The 17,368-nt window shown below is 37.7% G+C and overlaps 1 protein-coding gene across 2 annotated transcripts in view; it reads right to left on the bottom strand.

Moving 5' to 3' along the window:
* ZNF407 (zinc finger protein 407) overlaps positions 1-17,368 on the bottom strand; it is a 350,474-nt gene that overhangs the window by 207,388 nt on the left and 125,718 nt on the right. For both annotated transcript variants that reach the window (XM_041122972.1, XM_030011806.2), the window contains exon 4: positions 6,016-6,090. In XM_041122972.1, the coding sequence (XP_040978906.1) occupies positions 6,016-6,090 (75 nt within the window). The remainder of the gene's footprint in view (positions 1-6,015; positions 6,091-17,368) is intronic.

Genomic DNA, 17,368 nt, shown 5'->3' with positions numbered 1-17,368 from the left:
CCTTGGAAACAGACTGTTGTGAAAAAAAAAAAAAAAACCCTGCAGCTTTCAGCAACTACCCCTACTGTCTTCCACAGATCCACAGACAACGTTAGTGTATGCTTGCTAATGAAACTAATAACCTAGGCTCTAGACAGTACTTGGTTATTTATGAATACAATGAGATCATCATTTATATCTTGTTACGATGCTTAAAATTAGCCAGAGGTGCTCGCTGTGGACAGCGTGCATCCCATTAGGTGCTCCCTCTATCTTCTACCCGTAGCAGCTAAGCCTCCCCGACAGGAAGATTGTTGCCGACCACAGAAATTTCCAAAACATCTCACATCACATCTGACAACTAAAATAAACTTGCTTCAGATTGCCCCTCCTTCTGAACTGAACTATAAGATTGCCAGGATTTGATAAGAAGAACAAATAATGAGTAGTAGTAAAATAACATCATCCTTCAGTTGTTATTTTTCTTTCTGATAAGATGCTGAATTCATCACTTGTCTTTGTGAAAACAGACTTCAAAATTATAAATGGCTGCCTCCTCTTTTCATTTCTTCGTAGCAAAGGAAACGCATATGATGCCTGTCCAGACAACAAGCCAAGAGGAAACCTAGCTGTGAATTTTCAGCACATCATCTACTTCTAGTACCTGAGGAAGCTCAGGTAACCCGAATGGCTTCCTCATGTTCCTTGGGTCAGCCACAGACAGAGAAGAGCACTCTGGCAGCCAGCGACTGTGGAGCCTGTACCTACACTCACACCCTGAAACAGTATAGCACCAGCCAAGAGCTGAACTCCGCAGGAAAATACTGCTCTCAAAGGTCAACCAAGCCTCCAAAATACTGAAAGCTTAAATAGATCTTGGGCAAAACTTTAGCTCCGAACCAATACTAAAACGTTGAGTCCTTTCCACTCCCCTCCTCTCACCACAAGCCTCTGACTACTAAATACTTCAAGGAAAAGCTACACTTCCTTCCTTAGGGCTTTTCCAAAGAATGATTCCGCAACTCTCCAGGATCCTTTTTAAGCCAAACACAGGAAGCAATCAATTAAGTAAGTTTTTCATTCCTATCCAGTTAAACTAGTAATGTTAGGTTTCAGTTGAAAAGCTTGAAATTATTTGCAAGAAGCAGTAAAAGGTGATGACAAAGCTTGAAGGCAAGACTCAGCACGTTACCCTCCGGTGGTTACAGGTAGCCTCTCCTCCGCGTATCCGTATGTACTACCAACACCTCTAACTGGAAACCTTCCCGTGAGACAGTCACAGAACTTATTCCTTTGGAACATGAGTAAGTTATTACAAGATGATTGCATACATATATATACACGTATGACACATCACTCTGACTTTTGGCACTTGTTTTCCCACAATCTGCTGTAACATCAACTGGATCTTTTTATTTTGCAGGTACAGGGTAATATTGTCCAAAAAAAGCATATCAAATAGTTACTATAAGAAATTTCTCTACCCAGAGAAAGAAAAATGTTTCAAAAGAAGGATTAATAGTTCAATTAAATAGAAGAGGGTAGGACTGCTAGACTTTATTCACTTCTAGTTTTACATTCAAAATGGAAATATCAGGACACTGCAATTTATTACAAAACAGTTTTCTAAAGAGTATACGGAACATCAAACCCCCACTCATTTTTCCTGGCTACTTTTCTTTCAGACCTCAACAACGCCTTCCAATGACATATCATGCGGTCTTGTATATTTTACAATATTTATACCACACATTATTAGCATTCTATATTCCAAAATTCACGTGGACTTATGCAAGCACATTGAACAAGAGGCACCTAGGAAATTCCTCTTTTTCACTTCAAAGCAGTTGTGCAAAAAATACACAAATTTTATAAGTACACTATCTTTCAACATTATTTGAAAGAGCATCTCAAATATATTTAGGCTGCCATTACATAGTAATATGTATTTACTTATAGCTATTGCTCTCAAGTTGAAATCATTACACAGCTTTTCCAATGAATTAAGATCATTTGAAAATCATGGTTGTCATATGATGTTACTAGCACTGTAATTGATCTCATTTTTAAAGCACACAAAAAAATGCCAGTACCACCTTACAAAACCCAAACATACTTTTAAGAACCTTTACAGAAAATGTTTTGTACACATAACACAGATTCCAGTTCAGCAAGTGTTTGTGCTCCAGGTGACTTTATATATATGAATGATTCTATTTGACTCAATGGGATTACTCATATGCAAAAAGTTACTTCAGAGGCAACTCATCATTTAAAATTCATAAGGAAGATGAGGTAATTAAACAACTGTCAGTAAAGGCCTTTCTGTGGCAAACTGATATAAAAAAAAGTTTTAAAACAGATGTATCAGAATTCTAGTTAACAAAGTCTTACACACTATGAAATGTATATTGTACACTATTAATGGTGCCCTGAAAAAAAAAAATCTCTAAAGAATAGTTAAATGTATTTTTCATATGAAAGATTTCTAAATCCAGAGTTGTGCTTAATAGTGGCAAAATTCAGTCTCACTGATGAATGACTTCGTGATTTTATTTTTATTTTCTTGCTCGTATTTTTATGTGTGTATGTATATATCTTATACTCAATAGCAAAACATCTCTGTTTGTTCTGGTTTGCCACGATTTACACCTAAGTAAAATAACGACGTAACAGAAATTAGAACTTGGCACCATTAACACCACTGATGCATTCACCTTGTCCTCAACCACATTGTCTCCTAGACACAATAAAGGTGTAGGCAAAGATTTATCCTGCCAATAAGATATAGTTATAGGTCCCATGAAGATTACTGACACTGAAGTACCAAATATGTACTGGCCTTGGACTTAGCAGATAACATGCCAGTTTTGAGACACATTCAAGTTGAGAATAAATCACTATCACAGTTCCAATAACAGGAAAAAATACCTTAGAGGAATTTCTGTGTTAAAACATTCCACTTTTGAGTTAGCTATTAAATGGTAATAATCATAATGGACTAGGCAGTAGGGTTTTTTGTGGCTGAAATGTGCAGACATTTACTACAAGGTTATTTTTTTTTAAACTTCTGTGATTTTCAATTGCACGGTATTTTCCCCTTAAATCAATTTTGCATTCCAAAGGAAAAAAAAAAAAAAAGAAAAAACTCAAAACAAAAGAAGTTTTAGTAGCAATCTTATTATTAATTATACTTATTTTCTATATCTGCACATGCAAACACTTCCACAGCCTCCATAACACCTCCCTTTTGTGCATACAAAAAGCAATAGTTCTGGGTTACAGAAAGCTAGAGAGAGCAAGGTGCACTAGTTCAGTACTGCTTAATAAATTGTAGATGTATTTTTTTTTCCTCCCTCTCAGAACTATCTCAATATTTGTCACCAGAAATTCCTTTCTGAGAAGTTTGTTAAAAGGGCACCCATTTCTCAGGGTGTATAGGTTATAACTATTTTTTTCAAGCACCCTTCTGAACTTATTTCAATTTTCTGTTTTTGATGATAGTCATGCTGACAACTTTTTTTGGTCCATCAAATTCTGTAGTACAATTACATGAATTTACTTTTAATAAATTACCATCTTTGCATATATCAGTCAAACCATGAAGACTAAACACTTGCAAATAAAATGCATTATTAATTTAATTGTCACAGCCTATTTAGCTAGCTTCTATTAGTATTTGCTATAATATGCAATGTATCAGAGGGCAGAATCAAATTCAAAACATAAAGAATAAACTGATTATATTGTCCTAGAGAAATTAAAAAATAGCAAGCTTGCAAAATTATAATCAAGGCATTAATGTTTTAAATAGGTAAGGAAACTACATAACTTTATTTGTAATACGTTTATACCCAAAGTGATGGTTTAACATGCTGAAGAAGGATTTCTTTGGTTCCTAAAGCCATTAAAAGTCATCAAACTCTCTCATAACAGGAAGGGAAAGGTAGAAAGGAAAGCAACGGTGGTTTGGTATTTTCTGCCCTAGATCACATGGCTTAAACATCCACATCACCAGTGAGGGACTACTACTAGAAAATTACATTGTTGTTGTAGCTCTGCCACTACTATTTGATGCTGCCCCACATTAACCTGAAGCGCCAGCTAGGAAGTATTGCAGATACGAAATATTCAAAAGGCGGATTAAGAAATTTCAAAAGAAGAGAGTATGAAGCCACTCGAGTATCACTTGTTTATGCTGGCCTGGGGGTGAAGCCGCAACAGCCTGCGCTAGCAGATGGGGCAGGGGGGTTGCAGGCCTGAGCTGGGGTCTCTGCTCCGCCGGCAGCCGGGGCTGCGAGGGCTGTGAACCTGCCGCCGTGCCCAGGGGCGGCAGGGGAGGGAAGGGACCCTGCTCCTCCTCCTCCTCCTCCTCCTCCTCGCGCCATGCTGGCAGGCCAGCCAGAAAGCCTTTGAGGAATACGGGAAGAAACGGGGAAAAATGGAAACGGCCAGAAGGCTTTCGGAAGAAACACGCAAACAAAAGCCAGCAACAACCGATTTAGATTATAGCATCCTGCTTGGTTAGGAATTCGTTTCAAGATGATGATCGCTAAAAATATGCCTCTCAGGCTAAGATACTATATTTGGAAATCTATTGTATGTATCCTTTATTGTGCACATATTCACTAGGGTAACACAAGTTATCTCTATGTTGTATTTATGATGATTATACAGTAAGTACCTCCCTTGTAAAAGAACATATTGGTACTGAATGCTTCCAGTTACAAAATAAGCCACCAGAGCAAAACATTTTTTGTAATTGTTGTGCTATGACAAAAGATAACCAGCATAAACTTTAATACGATATCTGCTTTGATGAAATTGTAATTGTTGTTTCGATGCATCATTCTATATTTTAGATGAAATAAAGTATCTCAAAACTCTTTAAATAACCATGCGTTAGGGAAATTCTTGTTAAGCACGTTGTAGAGGAAATCTCATTAAAAAATATAAGCACCACTTCAACAGGTGTTCAGTCAAACGTTCAGTCAAACTCTACTCTTTGGTCACTCAGTGATTTAAGTGCGACAAACTTGTGAGGAAAGGGTCTAATAGATGACCATTTCCAGTGTCTTTAATGAGAAATGAACACAACCCAGAAAGAGTTTTGCAGCATTCTCCTACGACTCCTAGCTATCATTTATTTTCCCCTTCTTTCATATCAAAACCAGAAAATACTGTTTATTTATGAAAGCCTACACCAGAAGAATGAGTCACAAGGCAGTAATACTTGAAACAGTATCAAGTATCCAGCAAGGAGCCCTGCAGGTAGGATACCTCCATCTACCCAAACTGAAAGAGATTATGCGACCTTTTGGCTATCCAAAACCCATCACATTTCTAGTTGCCCCAAAAAGTCAATGAAATAGCAATAGCTATGCCACAATGTGTCTAATAAATCTGAGGCAAAATCTGTTTACCTGCAAACAAAGTGCCATTTACTTTCTAAACACAGTTACATTTTAAACCACAGAAAAAACAACCCGCTTGGAAAAAAGTTTGAAAATAAGTAACTGTACACAGGTTGAAAAAATAAATTAATTCATTTTAAAAATAGTTAAAACACCAGATCTCTATTCCTGCCCAAGAACACTGAGGAAACTTTTTTTTTTTTTACTCCTCTGTGGCTTTGACCTCAGTGATCAACATAAATCTTAGAAAGACATTTTATAAACCTATAAGCATCAAGGCCAGCAAGGGGGGGGGGGGGGGAACAAACCAAATTGTACTTGGACAGACAGTTACAACTATGGAAAATTTGAGAAAATAACATCACCTGTCAAAAAAATGCCCCAAAAGGTGGAAATCCTACACCTTTTACATAGAACTGCTTTCTAGACCAATTTTTTTATTGACACCCACAGACATGTCATAAGCACCACGGTAGCAGAGCACTTAAGCATGTTAGCTCCCTCTGTAGTTGGAGTTGAGCCTGAAGACCAGGCGACTTCATTTTGGGTAAGCCAAATATTCCCGATAAGATCTCCACGTATTGTATAAGGTAAAATGAGAAAGAATTTTAAAGTAGTTTACCTTTCTTTGGGTGTGCCAACTCCATGCTTGCCCAGTAAATGAGTATTCAAATGCTTCTTCATCACAAACGCCACCCTACCAAACAAACAGAAAACGCAGGAAGATTATTTTTTTTATTCATACTTTTTTTTTTTTTTTTAAATACAGTATTCTTCTGTTTTGAGCATGTACTTGAGCATATTTTAAAGATGGACTTTTAAAAACCCCTGCTAGACTACGATTTAAATCCGGAAGTCCATTCTGTAACGACAGGTTTTCTTCAGTCTGCACTCAGTTGGCTATTTTTCTTACGAGTAAAAAAATCACAACCATACATCACTGGTCAAACAAGGGAAAACCTGTTTCTGCTTCCCTTTGCAAATTGGAACATCTCATACAATATACTGATAATATACTCTATTTTACCTAAATAACATTCTCTCACATTATAAACTAATACAGTTTTAGTTACACCTTTGAATTTGTTTAAGCGTAATGGGCCCATCCTGCAACCCTTGTTCATACAAGTAGTTCCATTATTTTTAATGAGTAACACAAAAATACAGCAAGATCAGATGCTTTAATCACTGCTTATGTCTGGTCAGACTTCATTGTATTAATTATTTAAAGAGATATACATGGAAACAAATTAATAGCCTTAGTTATTTTATAGCCTTGTGAAAAAAAGGATGGAAAAGGTGAAGCATGTGGTCTTGAATGCACTTTGAGCAGGAATATTGTTCAAACTGGCAAGACATTCAAAGCATCAATAGCAGCAACAAAATATATACAACTTGGCATTATGTTTCTACCAAACAAAACACAGATAATTTATTTTAATTTTGGTGACATACGTAATGAAACAGATAGGAGCCTATCAAGTACCATTCTTCTGCTGATAAGACTATAACATCAATTTAATTACATCACGTGACTGCTTCAAACAATTTAGATATCAGACTGAACCTTCAAACTAAAATGGTTCTCTCGATAAGCAAAAATTTTACTGCTGCAACTTTCAGTGTGAAAAGGGCTTGCAAACATTTTTGTTAATTATGTATTACAGCTGTCCTTCATAAAGTTAATTACTAATAGCTGAAAGGCAATAGACTGTATTTGCATATGTACATGAAAGGCATGACATATGCAAAAATATGATTTTAATTAGCATTCTATGATATGAAGGGCTACAAATCAAACTGGCATGTTATAAGATTTTTAACATTAAACGCTGAATTCATCTGGACGTGTTTGCAGTAATGGACAATGGAAGGACTGTAAAACACTAGCACTATGGGGTATAAGAGCCACAAAAGCCAAGAGACAGTACTTTTCCTTTAAAAATATGTTAATGTAGTTTCTCCATGTCTGATCTACTTTGGGCACTTTCACATTATTACAGAGAATCTCTCTTGTGCATCCCTTAAGGTGTAAGAATATAATTCCGTCTTATTTAAATGATAGCAATTTCCTTATTTTTTTACAAAAAAGACATTAAAAAAATATCTTAAATACTTTTCCCTACACAATTTATAAGTATGGCACCATAATCATTACAACCGTGAATAATCTATCACACCATTACCATCATTACTATGCAAGTGTCATCAGAATTACTGTACATAGGGAAAATAATTGTAACAAAAAAGTGTTCCAATAACAGCACAAGGCATTCAAAACATACTGCCCTTGCTTTTCAGCAGAAATACTAACCATTTCCACACAGCTGTGAAACGTACCAAACAGATTTTAATTTATTAAAACTTGTATTTCCTGTTACAAACCTCCATTCTTTCCCTTCTCTAAAAGAAAAATAAACCAAAGACATGACTGTGAAAGGGCAATGTGCAATCGAAGTTGTAAAGGCATACTTTGCTATTTACATGGAACATAAAGACCCCAACCAGCCACACAGTATTTCTAGGGAAGTTGGTTGTTTTGGGTTTGTTTTTTTTTTTTCTTCTGAGCCTGTGTACTTGAAGCTTCCAAACAAAAGCTGAACATTTCTTATACTGCACAACTGCAGGGGGTACAGACAGACATACCTTTCTGCAAAATCAAAGACAAAGGCCTTGTTAATAATGTGAAGCAATTAATCTCGCATTAGCTGCCTCCTCTCCGTTGTATCTAGGTTCTGAGTAACCATTTTGCTGCTGTTACACAGCACAAATAAAATGAAGACTGACTCAGTAAGTGTCTCAGCACCTACTAGCGTTTTAAGCTTTTTAATGTAAGGCTTGAAGACTTAAGACTTGAGGACAGCAGAATGCTTCCGTCCAAGCCTGGAGCGCTCAGCATAGCTCAGGAACAGCTCCCCACCTTACAGAATCAGGCCTTAAAAATAAAAGCGAAGTTGTTATTTTCATAAGAAATTGAGAATGAGATAAAAAAAATATTACCAGAGTCAGCTGTTATTGAAACAAAAGAATTTTTTTCCTTCGAATTGATGCAAAGTCTAAACATCTTGGTTTGGATGCTGAGTTCAAGGACAAGCTAAAAAAAAAAAACCAAAACCCCCAAAAAACCCCCCAAAGAAACCAACCAAACACACACACACACACACTCCCCCCACCCCACCCCACCCCCCCAAGTGTGGGAACTATTTGTTTATGTTTACTAAATACTGCAGGTGATTTTAAGAGAGAGGTGGTAGCAGTGTTTGCTGGCTTCACAAAACAAACACAAAAAGTGTTTTCAGTACATTCAGTTACACCGGGTTTCTAAGCAGATACTGTTTTAGTGGTCAAAAATATTGGTTTTGCCTATGCTATTTACCTCTGCTGAGGTAAATCAGTTATTCCTAAGATACTGCCAGAACTGAATAGACAGACATGACTTCGCCTTGGTGTTTTGAAACTAATCTTAAGGGAAGTCTGGCTGGCACCAGTAAGGACTCAAGGAGCGAATGCTTTCAAGATATGTTACTCTAATACATCTTCAAATCAAAGGGAATCTTTCCATCAGCTGCAGTAAGCACCAATTCAATGAAGTAAGCTTCATTGAATTTCTCATTTCTTATTTTTTTATTTCTAGTGGAAATAGAAATATTCAAATTAACTGGTAGAAACTAACTAGTTTCAGAAACACATCAAAAGGGAGTAGGAAAAACCTGTAATTGCCATACTCTACTGTTTCCAATACACACAAGGCAGGCGAGACTAGAGGCCTGGAACCAGTTTTACAAACTCTGATCTGGACATACTCATCCCCAACCCACGTGAAGACAGAAGTCACAGCCCAGCTGCTCTCCTGAGGGTCACATCTCAAAAGGCAGAAACATCTAGCCTATACATCCAAGCCATGGTCACTGGCAGTTCCCTCCATTCATTAGGAAGACTGCTCCTAGAAGTCTCCTCTTGCAGTGGATAAAGGTGAATAGGTAGGATTTCATTTGCTTGCAGTGGCATTTTGTTGGTTTAACTTTTTTAGTGATTTTTCAACTACTCTGGCTCCAAACTAGCAACATCCTCCATCTTACACACCCTATGTTCAAACCTCAGGATAAATTAAAGACAGGTTGAAAAATGACACAGAGCTTTAGAATAGCATCCATGCTCCCTACGGACAATTTTTTGCACATAAACTATAAATAAAAATAACTTTCAATCAGAAATACATGAGCACCTTTCCCAAAATAAGTTCGCAGAATATTCTGTTTTCAGTTTAGAAGAGTTGTGGCTTTGTAGGAACGTGTCCACTCATATTCCATGGCAGTCTTCAAACAGTACTTGGACTCACTCTGAGAATGCCTGTAACTGATTTAGGAGCCTCTACAGACTTGTCTTCAGTTATAAAAGCATATTTTAATGTACAAAAGAAAGGGACTTCTAATTCTGGAAATAAAGAAACATATTGGACAATCTTTACTCCCACTTTTTATTCTAGTGTAATACAAGTTCTTCAGCATGTACAATGTTTATTATCGCAGTACCCAAGGAATACGAATAATCTGTCATGTATTGTCTGTTCTCTCATTTTCTCTGCAGGGAGAGAGTTGTGCTCTGTGAAGTATCTTGTTTTAAGAGAGCAAAAGAGTCTAGGTTTTATTATGTTTTGAATCTTTGTTTTTAATATGTGTATCTCTGTGTTAGTGAAAAGCCACATTAAACGCCCCCCCCCCCCCCCCCCCCCCCACACCCCCCCAACCAAAACGAAGCATTCTGGACCATAAAGTCATGAAATCTGTTATCTCCTATGTGCAAGTGCTCAGCCTTGGCCTAGTTCCAGGGAAGGAGCTACATCTTACCCCTACCAGAAAGTCACTTGAAGTTATGTCAACAGACCAGTCATCTTGTAACTGCACATAACTGCTGAGGAGGACTAGCACAAGAATTTATTTTTGTGGGACTCTACAAACAAGGTATCCAGCAGTTGAAGAGCAATTTTAAATCACTTCTCAGAGGATACATTGCTCTCTGGAACTGCTCTTGGAGAATTTATCTTACAGACAACAATGTTCAACGACAGCAGAAAAGTCCAGGAGAATAACAATGAATATCTACCCTTTATTCATATTCTCAATATCCTTTACATCTCCTTTAAACTGTCCAGAACCTCTTTATACAGGAATTTAACCCTGAAAATACAGGTAAGCTATTACATGACATGTGCAGGCCCCAAGTACACAGGATGCATTCAAATGCTCCTTGAAAACCTTTTTTAAAACAAACAAAAAAACCAAACCACCCCACAACACCCACAAACAAAACCAAAAAACAAAGGCAGAATAGAATGCTATTATTTTTAAATTATTAGTATTTAGTACTTGGTTTTATCATAGGTTTTAGGCACTTGGAAAGGATAGAATGGTTTACCATTTTGGATAAATCACCTGGGAGATCTGACAGCTTCAAGGAATAATAAGAAAAAGGATCTTTTAAACTTTTATACACCATCACAGATATGAGGAAATAATGTATTATCCTGTCTGCATCAGGTTTTGTTTTCCATGATCTGTGGTTGAATTTCTGTCCTTGTATCTTCACCCGAGGCAAGAAACCAGAAAATCAAGGCAAGCTGCATGGATCATGCCAAGACGGGGGACAGCACGTTTGGGCAAGTAAACAACAACACGGGCTCAATGGTTCTTATTACCTGAATGAAGTGCTCTTGTTCTTTACTGTGTCTTGAAATACGCTGCAAACCCTAACTGTTTGTAGTTGAATGAGTGATTCACATGGATTCATGCCAACAGGGGTATCAATTAGTAAGAGAAAGAAATAGTGCAGTTTCTCAAGGAATATCATGACCCACATGCATTTCGGAATGTTCAATAAAACTTGTATATGTAATTACAGGTTTTTGCATGTACTTTAGATTTGTACATGTTCTACACATAAAAGTAGAACTTCATATATTCAGATCAGGACTTAGTCAAATAGTACATAAACTGTCCATATGAACTTGAAAAAAACTATGTTTTCAAGGTGTCAAAATTATATAAAAGTTGCTACTCAAATCTCATCTCTCTGTCACAATTTTGTATTCAGCAGGTCAGCGTCAGGAACAAGGCCGTAGAGGAAAACACAGAACTGCCCAGAAAGCAATGGTTTTCTATGAACAAGTAATCTTTTTTTCCATGCATCAAAAGTCTAAATTCCTGGGAATTTCTTCAAGTCCATCATTCGTGGATGTTTGCTGATTCTGAAGGGTCCAGACTGGGGCACTGATAACTCTCTTGCATGACTGCGCGCAAGGGACTCAATTTAAAAGAAAGTATCTGGCAGGGCAGAGTCTGGTATGGAAGATATCCAGTAGTCTGAAAGGCTTCATGCCCTTTGTGACAAGATGTCAGGTTCAAGTAAATATCTGGCAGGGCGAAGCCTAGTGTGGAAAACATCCAAATATCTGAAAAACTTCATGCCCTCTGTGACAGGACGTCAAGTCCTAGAACCCTGCATAGGAAAGCTAGGGTTTCTGCTGACTCATTTAGCAGCAAAATGAAGCAGGTCTTATTACTTCCAGCTAACAGTTACAGTTGTTATTCTTAAGTTAAAAAAAAAAAAAATCAATAACATTTCAGGAGGTTAACAAGCCACCTGTAATCACCCAGTCTGCGACACTGAGAGCCCTGTGACGCACTGCCTTATACTCCCTGCTGACCCCATGTGTTCAAGAAGGATATGGCTATTTTGTGCTCCACCCTCATTAACACTAGCAATTAAACTGGAAAGTAAAATGCATATATTTGGCATATGTGGCTCCTTCCTCATCATCTTCAAGTGTGAGCAACTTGGCAGACTGGAAAATGCACACTTTTTCTCTTGAGAACAGAAACCAAAACAGGTAAAATGAGGACAACTTTGCCATCACTAACAAGACAAGAACCATAGTACCACAGCAAGAATATCATGGTAATTCATGGAACCTAAAGACTAACACAAGTTTTAAATTTCTGAGAATTATTAGCCCTTCTGCCTTAAGTTTGAAGGTGGGTTTTTTTGGTTGTTAGTCTTTTTGTTTGGTTGGTTGGTTTTTTTAACTTAACAATTTTCCACGCAACAATCAGGTATGTTTCTTAATTATTTATTAACTTTTCAGCTTTTCCATGGAGATGTTTTGTTGCTGAAGTTCAAAACCCAACATTTTCAAAAATTAATTTTACGTCAATACGAAAACATCGGTGCAACAGACTACAGCCTTCTCTTCTAAAAATACCTTATCTCATTTTTACTGTTACTTGTAACGAGCTAGCAATGAAGTCAAGGTGGCCAATGAAAAAAATGAAGGGAGAAAACAACTTATACTAGTGGAACACCTGTACACAGCTTGCACCCAAGGTAGACTTGAGTATCACAGCAGCTACTGTTCCTGACTTGCTTTGAACAGGATGACAGACAACAGGATTGCCAATGTGCTGTTCAATGACCTGCATCAATCTCAAAAATAATTTACTGCTATATCAGACAGATCATTATGGATGAGTTGCGCACTATCAATCAATCGACTATGTTGTTCCTGCATATTCCTGCATCTATCAAGCAGAAGAGAGAGACATCCCTCAAAATATTCTTGTTGCTTTCTGCCACCAATCTGTGTCCCTCAAGATGTGAAAGAATTATTAGCCACATGGCCATAAAATAGTAGCAATAAGCACAATTATCTCCTTTTACATATTCTGGCAGAAGAGACCTGGGTACAAAGGAAGAGCAAATTAAATAAACCAGAAAACATCCTCTACTATTCCACTCAAGCTGGCTTGGAGAGATCTTGCCATCCAAAGTTGCAGAGTCCTCTTACCATCCCTCTTTTAAGAGATGTATGTTATAATGTAAACCATCCAGGACAGAAATTGCCTGTCATTGTAACGACTGTGGCAAAAGAGGAATACACTGGCAGTATTTACATTATTTCCTCCCCCATGAGGGAACTCACTTATTTGTTATTGCGTGCCTCACCTGAAGCTACGTATTTTGTAACTGAAATCAGAAAGGTTTCCTGTAAGTTAGCTATAGGTCCATTCTGAATTTTATTGGTTTGGGGTTTTTGTGGTGGGTTTTCTTTAAACACAAAAAGTACCCTTCAATAGCAGATGCAGGAATAAGCCAAGTCCAGATAGTGATAACTGTTATTAACATAAAGGTGAGAGGAAACTTCAGAGTGGAACTGACAACTTTTAGATTTGGAGATACAATAAAAAGCAGCTCACATGGTATACAGTAAATATGGTACTGTTTACGTGCACTGACAACAGCTTCCAGAGACCACACACTTTGCCTCCTTAAAGGAGGGAGAAAGCCATTGCACTGTTTAGTGCGTAACTCTGCTGAAAATGGGACTTAGTTACTTCAAGAGAATCTTACCGTGTGGCTGAAAGCATATAGGCTGGATTGCACAATTAAACACTACTGCATGGACAAATATTTCAGTAAATGATGCATCATCATACTATACATAAGAAATATAGTTTGGACCATATAAAACACCGCCAATACACTTTCAGATGTGCATGCATAAAAAGTGACAGAACAGGGCCCAAAGCATTATCCATTTCACAATACCATAATAAAACTCCACCAGAAGGTCATGTCTGCTGTTTCAAGCCATAACAGCATGCAAATCAAGGGAAATACTAGTCAGCTTAAAGTGACTTAGTAGAGGATTTCTCTGAAAACAAGTGGGTCTTTTCTTACAGTACCCTATGACATCTTAAATGAACAACAGAGTTTGAAGTGGTGGCATCTTCTTACCGCCACCACCCTCCAAACCTCAGGAATTACGAAGACTACAAAATTCACAACAAAATATCATTTATGATTAGATTAAAAATTAATGACCAGTGAAACAGGTCAGACCAAAAAAAACCCAAACAAAATGTAATCAATTTTAGGAAATGCATACCTTTTAATTCTCGCCAAACACCTATGCTTAGAAATGAAACATGCACCATTACTGTAACAAAATACTTCAACATTATGCTGCTGGGTATTCTTCTCAAACAAATAAAATGTAATAAAATATTTTTTGTTTAAAACTTGAATTTTCCTACTGAAAATTGATCTACTGTCCATCTAAAGATCCACAATTCTGTCAGAGTCAAATAAAACATTGGCTAGTAAAAAACTGAAATAAATAGGTGATTGTTTATTATACAGTATATTGCTAAATTGATAGGTAAGTAAACAAATGGCTCTCTACTTATTTTGTTTGCTTAATGAGCATACTAAAAATAGCTGAACAGTGGCAAAAAGTTTAAAGTCAGAAGGTGCTCACTCTGTCAGGAAATCACCTTACAAATACATGAGAAAATTAGTACCGCTACAAGAAATGTTTGTTTCAATATTCAGAGGAGTTAATGAATGTTAAGTGATAATGGTAGACAGCAGCAGTATGTAATTACATTTCTAAACACACCTTACCAAATCACTTCTAAGCTAAAAAAAAAAAAAAAAAACAAAAACAAAACACGTTCTATTAATTTTCATTGGTTATCAAACATCTGTAACTGTCACCTCTAACAGGTGTTTGGTAATCTAACAGCTGCACAAAGTACTTAAAAAAAAAAAAAAGAAAAAAAAAAAAGACAGAATCGCAATGTGCTTTCTGTAGCACCGCTATCAACCTCTTGGACTACTACGATGCAGAACCTCTTTGCCTAAATTCTGAAATGCAACCTTAGGCTCAGTGTTGGGAGTGCCTTGCATCTAAAAGAGGCTACCATCAACATCCAGGAACACACACCACCACCAGAGAACATACTTGTTATGTTAAATGAGGCTGCAGGAATGCTTTAAATGGTGCTTATAGCTGTAAGCCTTCATTTATGTGATCCAAAAGAGTGCCTACGAGCCTTGCCACCGAGAAATTGCTTATGTCCTCTCTTTTCTCACAATATGTACATCCACATTCCCATAACTCTAGTTCCTCCCTTTTCCACTCCCTCCCTTTCTTCAGACATTGGCCTGTCTCCCTACTCGTGATCCAGTCTATCTCCTAGCATGCTCAGGACTTCAGATACAGAATTTGATGCAGTAGGCATCAGTTCCACGTATCATCATTTTGCATCTGGAAAGAGACAGCAGTATGAACAGACTAGCATTTGAAGGGGGAAGTTCTTCCAAGTAGGTTCAACCTTTTGGGAAAGTCATGTGAACCACATCTCTAAGTGCCCTGAGAGGAGTTTTGAAATATCTGACTTTCTGCAGACAGTTTGTACAGAGCTTCCTAGCTATTCTAAGGAGCAAAGTCTATGGATGTTGAAAGTGTAAGAAACAGCCTGCAAGACTATCTCAAAATAAGGATGTTTCAATGAGTTTCTACTTGAAAGCAGAACGAATAGAGCCAAACATACTTAATTTTAATCTTTTGTTCTTATTGAACAAAAAGACACTTTTGATGTTGTAGCTTCTTCCTAACTGCTCAGAAATTGCACTGCAGACGGAGTTACCAGGTTTTATGGAGAGCTTGTACAGGAAGAGCTATCTTGAGAGAAAAATCCTCATCATCAAAAGAATCTACTCTTGCCTGTCTTTAAAGGAAATCAAAACAAATCTAAAGATAGTTGATTGTGGGCTAGAAAACATATAGGGCCTGGAGTAACAGTGCCACCATATATAACTCAGTCAATTCAGCAGCTACAGTGCCTGCGGTCTTCTGCAAAGTTGTGAGGTACGAAGAAAGGAATGAGATGAATAAATTGGTCACTATCTGATGACTGAACTGCTCAGAAGTCATACACAATCAGAAGGCATACACAATTTTTATTGACAATTTACCCACAATTTGAAAGCGCTGCTGGTGATAGATGGTGGCTGGAGCTAAGGCTCTGCAGTCTGCTTGATCTGTGAGAGTAGTGAGAATCTTGCCCTAGGTCTTCACTTGACATAGAAAAGCAAGTGCTGGTTGATTTGTTTATTCCTGAGACTTAAATTCAGCTGTAAAACATATCCTTTTTGCCTTACATCCAGGCATTCTACAAGACTGTTTGACTTAAGGTAGAAAGCAAAATACTTCAGAATATCTGTTTGCCAAAGTAGCTGCAACTGCATAAAAATAGTAAAACTATGACAGCAGGACCTAATGTGTAACCATCAGAAGTACCATCCACATGGATGAACCTTTAACAACAGTCTGGTCAAATCAGAACAGACTGGTTCCAGCCAAGGAAAAAAGAAGGTAATCCTTTGGATTAGATTGGTTTCCAGCCATAAAAATGCACCTGGTACTTGTATACACATAAACATGTTTGCAGCATGGGGCGGGGCAGGGGTAGGGGGGGGGAAAGGGAGGGGAGGACACCCACCTTGGTTCTGTCTGCCCTTCCTTGTCCAAGGGTTCTCAAGCCCGGCCATTGCTACCTCAGAGACTAAGAACCACCAAACACTGTGCCATCAGGCCAACCATATTGTATGCCTAACATTTGGCTAGTGTCTTTGATTAACGTTTGATTTTTCATTGTTAAAAGACATCTTCATCAGTCACTGAGCATAAATAAAAGCTCAGAGTTTTCAATCTCAAGTGGCGTCTTAATGTCTCCAGATATTCCCATCTCAGCCACCCCCAACTCTCCCCAAAAGCTGAGAGTTGCAACAACTTCCTTCTCCTACCACCGAAGGAGGAGGAGGCTGGCTGAAGAAAGTAACAGGGACTGTTAGAGGAAACCATGATATGCTGAACTCTTATGCACTCTACAAATACTACAGATCTACAAAACTCTCTCAAATTATGGCACTGAACATAGAGTGTACAGATGATATTAAGAACACATGGAAGTCTATTCAAATGAGAGTTCCAGGTGGTAACAATGGCATTACTCCACTTGTCCCATGAGAGACTTAGTAGGAGAATTATTAGTCACTAAAGCTGCTAAGCGCAGTCTGGTGTTTCTTAGGTTTGCCTTTGATGTCCAGCAGGACCCACTTCAGACACAGAAGTC

The sequence above is a fragment of the Aquila chrysaetos genome, chromosome 4, assembly GCF_900496995.4.
Source record: "Aquila chrysaetos chrysaetos chromosome 4, bAquChr1.4, whole genome shotgun sequence".
Classification (NCBI taxonomy): domain Eukaryota; kingdom Metazoa; phylum Chordata; class Aves; order Accipitriformes; family Accipitridae; genus Aquila; species Aquila chrysaetos.
The sequence above is the reverse complement of the archived record's forward strand: the minus strand, read 5'-3'. Positions and strand labels throughout refer to the sequence as shown.